We start from the raw sequence: 10,768 nt of genomic DNA, 5'->3' as shown, positions 1-10,768 counted from the left end.
ACGGTTCGTGGATAAAATATACTACACTTTTACTTCTGCATTTGGGATCGTTTTACTGCGCTGCTCTCCATCGGTTGCATAATCCTCCAGTTTGTGAGTTTTAGGATGTTAGCTACGTTCCTGATTCAATTCAGACTAGTAACGACCGTTTCACTAGCCCCTGGCCTGCATGATTCAAGAGCTTCTCATGAGATCACAGGCTTCGTTGACAGATGAAGAAAGCAAGTTTCGATTAGCATGAGTTTGTTTTGCTTGCATTATGGACAAATCAGATATCACTAAAATAACAGAGTAGCATAATAATAACTCTTTACCATCCTCCGCTCAGCATCAGGCTGTCCGGGGAGGTAGGCGTAGGGATGGGACCTTCATGATACTACACTCTGACGCGGCTTCTCCAGATTGCATGGTGCTCATGTGGTGTCCTACAGGCGCACTGGAATATGCGACGAAACGTTCGACGAAATGTGGAGTTGAAAGAATGGTAGACCACCGGGTTAAGCATAGAGTTGAGATATCCGAGCCACTCGAGGTGTGGTATGGCAGGCTCAGCCCAACTTCGGCACTGAGGACACACAACACTGATGGTATAAACAATGAAAAATGGTGTGTAGCATGTCACAAACAATCCGAACAGTACAGCTATAACTCGGACTGCACGTTTGCCGCTATGAATACGGTCGATGGCTGTAGTTGTTTGTGCCGATGAAATATCTGTTCTACGTCCTTGTGAGGGTAGTCCTAGCTCGTGGTTAGAAGACAGTTCTAAGCCACTTATGTCATGGTCATTTTTTGCGGTAGATGTGAGAAATAGCGTTTCCGATGCTTTTACATAACTCTGTTGGTCATTTGACTTGTCTGATGGATCTTTACCGCACACTCGATTCCCACTAAGTGAAGCTTCATCCTGCGTAGATGGGTTTTCGACACCTATCGGAATACGTCTGGGTGGATTTTCGGCCGGTCTATTATGATAGGACAAGGGGTCTGATAAGCTGCACGTTTTCACCGTCTTCTCATCACATCCAGAATCTGAGGCTGGCATGTATTTCGTGGTTTTCGGAATAGTGGATTGTTGATCGGCTTGTCGAAACCACGCTTTGGTTGATCGGTTTATCTCAGTCGGCCTGAATGAGTTGTCCCTTCTCAACCATAATACCGAGCTAGTCGATACCGGACGTGGTCTGGTCGCATACAGTTGGATCGCCTTTACTTGTGCCATATGACGCCGGAGCATTTTCACAGTGAGCACATAGGTTGCTGTCATGATAATGAGCGGTAGCACAAAGGTTACTCCAATGGCTGTGAGTACAAAACTCTTGTCGTTTGGTCCACATCCTTTGTAGGACTTACTGGTGGTTATATTCGCCGATTCTGGTGTCATTGTGACAATAAACTCCTCGTCGCCGCGTTCCCATTTCAATGCAAAGACAAATAGGGGACCGGCTATTGAGAACGGCACAAACCAGGACATGAATATCCGGAAAACCAAGCTTTGAAATATCTTTGGCACTGCTCGATTTCGTCCAAACGGCCTGCGTAGTGCAAGGTACCGGTCGAGAGAAATGCTGCACAAATGGATGATGGTCGTCGCAGTAAAAAATATGTCCATACTGTACGAAACCAGGCACAGGATTCGGTTTTGAGGGCGTGCTGCAAAGGAAGACGGAAGATCTCGTGTGTTTATCATATTCAAGTAGAAACTTATCTGTAGAGCAACACAATGCTACAGCTTCCTCTGCAAAAGCCTGTATTTCTATCCTCAGACTATTCACCATGGATCGTGAGGCGAAAATATTGGTGGACGCCGCTTACATTGGCGAATTCTAAGGCTGTACAGCTTACATATGACCCACGACGATTCGAGTCATATACTTATCTGCGTACCAATTCGGTTTTGATGGGAGGCTCACCAGGAAGCCGACTGAATCTCGTTTATCATGTTCTTAGGTGTGCAAATTCATAGACCAGTCCCAGGATGTTGTTTTGTTGAGCGACGTTTTTGGTTTGGCTGTTCCGCCCCCTAATCCCTGTAGTTCGCTTTTGGCAAGTGTGGATAATATTTTGACCCTCTCTTCTTCGCCGTCCTTTGGTGGCTAGCAGCTTTGTTTTTTTTAAACACACGTTCTGTGTTCATATAATCCGTGGGACTCCGATCGTGCAGATTAAGACTACAAGGTGACCAGTCCTGAGGATTCGTGGAACCCAACAGAAGGTAGTTCCTAATGCTACAAGATATAGAAATCAATGTCTTCTATTCGGATAACACACCCTCCTGTTTAATCGTGGCAATCAATGGCAATTCTAATTTTCCCATTATACCTGTACTGAGAAATCAGCTTCAATCGGGAAGTGCTAATGTGATTTTTTCAACCTTCAACATGGGCGAATCAGCATTACTGAAAGGTCAGCGAGACTAGGATTCACACATTTCCATCTCGAGATAACAAAAATTATCAGTCGTTGCCGTGACTAGACTAGAGAGATTCCCGTTTCCCAAAGCGGTCGACACCCTCCTATCTCGTCTAGTGAAGATGCCATACTTCTGTTTCTTAGTTCCAGCCGATCCCGTTGTGTGTACCAACATAACATGTGCAAAGGTGAAAATGTCTACGACCTTGAAACGGAATTTTTGAGCACTCTGAAACCCTAATGGGAAAGCCCCAATCAGGTCGTTTTTCACATATTCATCAAAAGTGTATCGAATCGCGTTATGAGGGTTCTGAATCGAACTAGCCGGAATAAATCATCTTCGTGGGAATGATTTATAGGTCTATTGCACGAATTTTTCACTTCTTGGTACATAATTGGAAATTATTGGTCTGATTTCTGGCTGGACTTAACACTTACTGACCAACAGCTACTCATTTCCACTAACTAGAAGTGGAGTAATGGTGAAGAACATGGATCATCTTGTAATTTTGTTGTGTGACCAATGAGAATTTAGTCCAACACCGTACACTTCATAAAATGCACTTTCGGATAACGAAAGTGCTGAAGGTATAAGCTAACGGTAGATCTCGACACTGGATTAATTCGTACAATGGATGACAGGTTATCGACGATACGGACTTGAGAGAAGGCAGCATCGCTGTTCCGGGTGACACTTTTCTACTGGTCAGCACAAGCGACATAATAACTGTGTTCACTCAGTTACATACTTTCATCATTGTATTTGTACATGTTTGTTTACTGGGACGCGGAAGTAAACTGTGCATACAGCAAACACCCGGTGTCCAGTGCAAGCAGGCGCCGACATACATATATTTCATCTTTTCGCTGGACCGTTTTCCTAATGGCTTAACGCGCCCTCCGATTGTGGGTTTCGGAGGAATCAGACTAAACACTGAAAAGGTTACTGTGATGGATGTAAATAGTTTGCACTCTGGGGTGATTTTTTTGCGCCGAATCCACTATTAATACAAGTTCGTAACAGAACTAAGTTCGGGACGTGAGAATCTCCCTTGTGAAGGCTTTAGTTAAGATTTACGCAGCCAGTACCATTTCCTCTTACAGTTGCAAGTTTTTACCTTGTCGTTAGCGGTTTGCGTCGACAGGGGCGTTGGAATTAAGGGTACTGATGTAGCTCGTGATTCTCTTCTGGATGTGGTAGATGGTAACCGGAAGAAAGCTGGTGCACTTTTCGTTTCCCGAGAAATACCACTCGATTGCCTTGTTTTCCATCCCTTAAGAAAACGAGCAGTTAAATAGTACTGTCATGCCACTTTACATACTTCGTCCAACAAACCACTCATTTAACATTTTCATCAGTTTTCGCTCATCTTATTCAATTCGAAGCTGACTGTTTTGTAAACCATTGATTAGTTTTCCTAGGGAGATAGCCAATTCAATGTGAAATGTGGGTCAACTACTGTTGTTTATACGGTAAAATTTCGTTCAAGTCTCACTCCTGTTCCAAACGATGTTTGGTGACCAGATTTTCCTTACCAAAACACTGGCAACCGTTGTCAAGCACGTGTGTGCACGTAGCGCATTCTACGTCTGACTGCAGTCCTTTAATTTGGAGGGGACAGTCCGAAGACAAAGACAGTGGTTTGTTAACATTTCATTTGTCTCCACAAGTCTCCAACTATTAGACAGATGAAATGGAAACAGCATCGAGGAAAACACTGAGGACTGCGGTGTTTCACCTGGATTGTACACACCTTTTATAGACGCAAGTTTCGTCTCAAAGTCTGGTTAATTAATCCTCTAAATTCAACTATGAAGAACTTTCAAAGAAGCCTGTATGTGTGAATTCCCGTAAAAGCCATGTATCCTCACCCAGTTCGTGGTTAGCTTGAGTCTTTTACGTTGGTTCTTTGACCTAAACCGAACCACTTGTCACCCTGGTATCCATGTCCAGTGGTGCTGGTGCTGGATCCCATGTTCTCATATCAAGACCACTACTCCACATACATGAATAGGTTCCCATAGGCAAGCACAGCACACCTGTGAATACTACATAATTCTGCTTCATACGGCAGATTGCATACATTACTCACCAATCATTGTTAATTTAACATCCGGTATCCGGGTGAAGTAGTACATTGAAACTCGGAACTACTGTCAATTGGGCTCCAGACAGCTCAGTGGTTCAGACGGGAATGAGTTACTGGGACGCCTTTATTCCAATCTCAAGGTTTGGACTGCCTTCTAATGTCTGAGCTCCCGTGCTTCCTTGGGTTGCGTTACAGTTACACCCCTGACGATTTGACTGTTTTATTGTTCCATACTATAGGAAGTCAGTTAGTAAGGCAACTGTTTATATCCGTATCACTGTTTGCCCATTTTTTCCTCTCCGTAGTTGGGTTTGTCTTAGATGTGGACAGCGAAATAGGCTAGGAACCAGTTGATCGGGGCATACAGTCTGCAATCTAGATGCATCTAAAAGCCGGCTAACCTGTTTTCTTGGTTTCAGGTCTATACGTTGCGCTGGAAATAGATCACCAGATCATCTTACCTCCTAATTATTTTCTGTTTCTAAACTGTCCGTATGTCAACTATGCCGCTAGCACAAGTTAAACAGTTTTCGAATGCGTCTACAAATATCCCAGCTACTTTTTTATGTGAGCCCATGCTTCCCGTTGTTAGTGCTCACTTTAGTCAGAATAGTAACGTCCATATGTTCCGTATCCGCAGTGTTCTTGCGACACTATACTTTAATTTATCCAGTAAATTTCTTTTACCTCCGATCACAGTTTTTGCTAACTTAGTTTATCTCCATTGTGAACGATAATAAAGCAGTATTTGCGAACACTCCAGACACAAGTTTGATGGTCACAGCCCTGTTTACTTTGCCCGAAGAACTTTGAGCTCTTCGGTCCATTCCAGTAATCCGTCTGTGCTGGTTTTTGACCGTACAACTGATACTCAGTATTAGACCAATGTCACTTTGTTTGTCAAGTTCCGGATTTTCGATACCTTACTACACACCTTTTGGTTGCACTCATATTGTTCATTACGTCATACTGTTGCTTACTTTAAGCTTATAACCCAAAACAATGTTGGAATCACAAAGGCCATGGGGATACCTTTTGCTCTAACCGCCGTATAGTTCTACGATCGAAACGACCATTAACTAAATTTACTTTGTTGGTGTTTTGAGAAAAAATACCATGAAATTGAAGATTTCACGTGGATACTTCAATTTGGACAAGCGGTCGATAGATCTGTTCCCTTAGTTCCGGAGAAAAGTTTGCACGAACCTACTTTCGACAATCGAGTCCTCATTCGATTGCTTCCTTGTGTCTTCCTCCTCATCTCCACACCAAACTTGACAGTGCCTAACAGCGTATTTATTTGGATTCTTCTTGCTTTGCTAAGGTGCACATTTTTTCGACCTTTCGAAGAGGATAAACAGCTCAACCTTCGTCTACAAACTATGGACTACTTGTTTGCCGTCTATTATGGATGTTCGTTTTGCTTTATATAGCGCGTGAAATGAGGTGGAAGTGTCACTTTCATGTTTTTAAGGTAGCTTTTTTCTGTGTCGAACTAGTACTTCGTGGTGAAATGTTTTCTGCTCCATTAGTGGAGGATTTTAACAGCACAAGGAAGTCCTGCTGCCAAAAAATAGACTCACAGAAGTGTTTATTTGGCAGAGGTTCTTCCACAACGAGGCATGGCTGTATTCACAACGTAAACCAGTGAGGGACCAAAAGCAATTAAGTAACTTCGGAATGCTTCTTAAATGGAGGCTTCCTAGTAGGGCATTAACATGGTAACGCCCCACTACATAACTGTGTAAGTTTTGCTTCCCGGTGTCCTGGTTCATGAACACTTGAATTAGCTGCGATCACCTACAGGACAATTACAAAACCCTCACAATTCTGTTGTCCTTTGCCGAACTTCCCATTCTTACTGCAAATCTCCAGTTTTACCCTGCTTTTGGATCCAGTGATTTGTTTCCACTACCAACCATTGTTTTTGTGATCCTGCTTTGTCTCCAAGATTTGCTGAGGCGCAGACAGTCCACTTTATGCTTGCTTTGTTCCACTTACTATGCTTTCCACTACACCTGAGTAGCCTTCTGCTTTGGGCTGGATTTGAACCGTGTAACCCACACTCATTTTAGGTCTGAACGCTGTCTGTTAGTTGATCACGAAGCTGTTGATTTGTTATCTGAACTTGGCAATTGACTTGCAGACGTCTTGTCACCTTCGTGAAGATTTCGTCAATGCGCTGTCCAGTGGTCGCGCTGATTATGCCTCCTGGAATAATAGCAAAACATCTAAAAGTCATTTTGCCTGGCTCGGTGATCAGGTCAACAGCCCCCGGGCCAACGACTGATGAATTCACCCAAGCTAACACTATTATAACACATTGGTAGACACGTTGTCAAGTTCAGAATTCTTCCTCAGCCCCCTGATTGAATGACTCTTCTATGGTTGGTAACAGGTCTCTAGAAACTTTTCAGTATGTGTATCGTATTTCCAACTTATTTAGTTTTCATGTAATTCATTAGTTATTGGTTGTATAAAATGCCACTATGGGTTGGACATGTAGTTGGCCTCGTAGGGATGTTCCTTAGGCGTTACTGCGCTGCGGAAACTTGCGCAGTGAATTTTTGACTGTCATCTTCAGATTCACTTTGCAGGGTTTTTATGCCCGAAAAAGGACTCCATAGTGAAAAATTCAAAATTTCCTCTTGTGTTAGCAAAACGGCGAAAGCTACGGAATTTCGAGTGTGTGTGAACTACACCGTAGTTCTAACTCCTTAATGCACAACCCTTTTTCATGTTACATCTTACATCCATCTTACATCCAGTCAGATTGGATAGCCATCGGATAACCATCTCCTTTTGAATCATTCTGTTTAAGTTTTTTTGCTCTCATTTTGAATCCCCAGTGTCTGTCTGGTGTGTCTTGGTTAATCCCCATTCCACACCAGACGGCTGGTCCACTTTTTTCAGAGGAATCCGGCTTGACTGTCAAATCTATCATTTTCATACCCCATCATTTGTGAACTAGGATAACTGCTGACTGAGATTTAATGGCCATCCCAGGCTTATTGATCTGTGCGCGATCCGTTCTTCCCTTGGTCGAAACTGATCTGCTATTCTTGCGGTCGTAATCACACTCCTGTGCTCCAGTCTTGCCTGTCTCGGTGTTCTGACTTTTCAGTATTACGCTTCCATTCAAATGTCAATCAACTTGGGTAAAAGTTGAATGTACTGGCAGCAGCAGCAGACCGCTTCGATTCAGTAGATTCGGTTTTCCTCGTGCTGATGCGATTCCATCACCTATGTGGTCTCTTTGTTGCATTTTCGTAGTGCATGTTTCTCACTGTGTTAATCGGTTCATTCTCTTTTCTCTACGGGACTATGCGGTCCTTCCGAAGCAGTTTACAACTTCCGATATAATGGTTAGCCACGGTATACACATTTTTGTTACCTGAAATCTGAAATTCTTGTATCCCCTTATGCTGTGCAGTGGTTTGGAATTTTCTCCTTATATCCGTCCACTGTTGGTAACGGTTGATTTTGTTTACAGTCACTCGTCATGTAGTAATCTGTGTTAACTATTTCTGGATATCTTAGTTGTCTGTCGAGTTTGGACTGCTGCATATAATTTCGAGTGTGCTTTAACTACACGCGCCCAACTAACTACTTTCTTACCGTCGTTTGATGTATTTTCCGCCCTAACAATAATCAATGAGGTTCTTTCCGATTTATTTAACCTCTCCATAGTTGACTTAAATACTTTGAACTGGATGTACATTGCTTTTGGAAAATTATTACCCAGTAATTGAAGGTTGGGATTGCTCACTACAGGATTCCTTTGGTCACAGTCCAGGTCTTAGGTGCTGAAGAATTCATGCCACGCTTTACAGTCCTACGTGTATCGAACCCCTATTAACAACCGTGTGAAGCAGCATCTTGGTGTTTTGTGCGTTCCATCGGGAGTGTAATCAACTAGATAGAGAGTAAGTGTGGTCTTCCAGCTAAGCGCTGTTTCACTGCCCTCCAGACTTTTTTCATTGGAATAAGACAGCGCTTCCGTACAGCCGACTGTGCTAAGTTCTTTCGTTGAAATCTTATCATAATAAGCGCGTCTATTTATCGCCGGCTATCCAGTCATTAGTTGAACGCTGAGTTTTCAACATGTTAGGGTAGTTCGCCCTAGATAGGAAACGTGTGAGCAGATACCATTTTTCTGATGTGTGTAGTTACGGCTTCGTAAAAGCTAGGTGTTTTTTAGCTTAGAGCCGGCACCATCCTGGTTACACTCTACGGCTCTGTGCTTATCTGTTGGTGTTGCTTTCCTAAGTCATTCCTCCATCATTCTGGAGTGCACTTTGGGAGCCTCCCGTGTTTTGACACCGTACATTCTCTTAAGCAGCACGGTAAACGAGGGACTCGACGACCGTGTAAACATGGTCACAGTTTGCAGACGGTCGGTGCTGCTCGAACTGTGTACTAGTTGCTCTCCGTTAAAAATGTTATTGAATAAGTTTTCGGGTGCCTGTGATCTCTGTTTGACGAAACTAGTTAATGGGTTTTCGGTGGATTTCTATCACTGCTACCATGCTACTCACAGAGGAAATTTTCCTTCGATGTCTTAAATATAGACTCAACTGAATGTAGAGACAAATTTGGTGATGCAAGTTTGGTTGAAAGTCATCATGAATGAGAGTTTTATTGGAGTTCCATGTAGCCACCGTCCCAGCCTTCGAGAGGTGATTCATTTGACATAACAGTTGTTGTACTTTTTAAGCCATTCCAGAGGACAATGATAAAACCTAACAAACTTTAATCTTAGTAGTTGTGTTGTTTGTTCACAGTCTTCCACTTATATTTTGTTCTTAATTCCGTTTCGCTGCTTTATTGTTTTTACTCTATTAGGTATTCTTCAGCGTAGATTGTGGCGTACGGCCCACATGTATTTTGGATTGCTGATTTTACATTAAGTTCTGTTGCGAATTGGCTTGATTGCTAGTTATTCATTCCGCCTCTAGTATGCGATGTTTGGTGGTAAGCTGGGTACTTGTAACGCGCACGGAGGGGCTATCAGAATCGTTTCACATGTTATGCGGGAGACAGATACTATTATGGTGAGAACGTTCCGCCAGGTAAAATCCTATCTCGGTTACACCTAGCTCGTTTGACTGAGATCTGGTCGTATCTCCCCTTGAATTTCCGCAACCAGTTAACGCTAAATTGGACAGGTTTTGACAAAATTCTCTTTTGCATATCAATTTGGTTTTCATGGGAAACTCTGCTATATCTCTGGTTTGTGGTATCCTCCAACTGAATGTGCTGTACAAAAGCCGCATCATATTTTAGTTTGTGCAATATTTATAGTTTTCTTGGAAAATCCTGATGCAAGTTCTTATTTATCTGATGCCAAATGGTTAGTTGTACCCAAACTATAATCGGTCGTGTAAACTCACTTGCTATCATGTGCCATGCTGAGACAGGCATGACCAATATTGCGCACAGCAGATCACTAATTGCCAGTGAAACGAGGAACAGGTTAAACCGATGTCTTAATCGTCGTTCCAGATAAACCGCCAAACACACACAAATATTCCCCCAAATCGTCCCCAGCGGGATAAGACACAAAGCAATATATTCCAACCGCAATGGGGGATCCATTCAATAATCCACCTTTCTCTTTTCGTCCTCTCTGTCTGTCGTTCCGGATGTCGTGTTTACTACACGTGTCAACGTCACATTAAAACAGGCAAATTCGAATGAAAGGTCGATGCTTCACCTTTGCCTGCCTCACCATTCCAATATAACTTTCAGTCTCTGATCCCCTTGTTTCACTCACTGCTTATTGATTGGCTCTTTGGATTTCGTGGATGTCCGCCAATAAGATGGGCTTTTGTGTGCAAGCATCACTGGCAATTTTCACTAGGTTTTGTAACTGGTCCGCTATGCCCGTCTAATATCCGGCCAATGGAAATTTTACCTGTATACCTTAGATCCCGTTTACCAATCCCTCAGGCGGCCCAACCGTCTGCATCATGGTGAATGCGTCACGGAACTTTGTACCAAGATTTTAAAGATTGATATTTTTCTGGTTTTGCTTACACAGCATCGGTTCCGTTAACTTCTGACACCCTGTTCCAAGACGATTTTTAGTAAACTCTAACCTAATATATTCAGGGACGGACAATTTTCGCTGATCTCATGGGTGCTTTTTCCCAAGGTAAATCACCACTCAGCCTTCTGGTACCAAATCATCGGTTATTTCTCCGAAGGTTGAGTAAGAAAGAAAGAAAGCGTTCAGCTGTAGTACCCTTCCGGTGCCTAGCTGC

At 43.0% G+C, this 10,768-nt stretch overlaps 1 protein-coding gene across 1 annotated transcript; it reads right to left on the bottom strand.

The window, feature by feature from the left end:
- Positions 1–262: 262 nt before the first annotated feature.
- T265_02329 (hypothetical protein) lies at positions 263–10,224 on the bottom strand (the record flags this gene model as incomplete). Its single annotated transcript, XM_009166543.1, has 2 exons — positions 263–1,653; positions 9,896–10,224. 2 exons carry the CDS (start codon positions 10,098–10,100, stop codon positions 377–379), a joined length of 1,482 nt encoding a protein of 493 aa, XP_009164807.1.
- Positions 10,225–10,768: the final 544 nt, after the last annotated feature.

The sequence above is a fragment of the Opisthorchis viverrini genome (assembly GCF_000715545.1).
Source record: "Opisthorchis viverrini unplaced genomic scaffold opera_v5_28, whole genome shotgun sequence".
NCBI classification, from domain to species: Eukaryota; Metazoa; Platyhelminthes; class Trematoda; order Opisthorchiida; family Opisthorchiidae; genus Opisthorchis; species Opisthorchis viverrini.
Note: the sequence above shows the minus strand (reverse complement) of the source record. Positions and strands in the feature narration are given on the sequence as shown.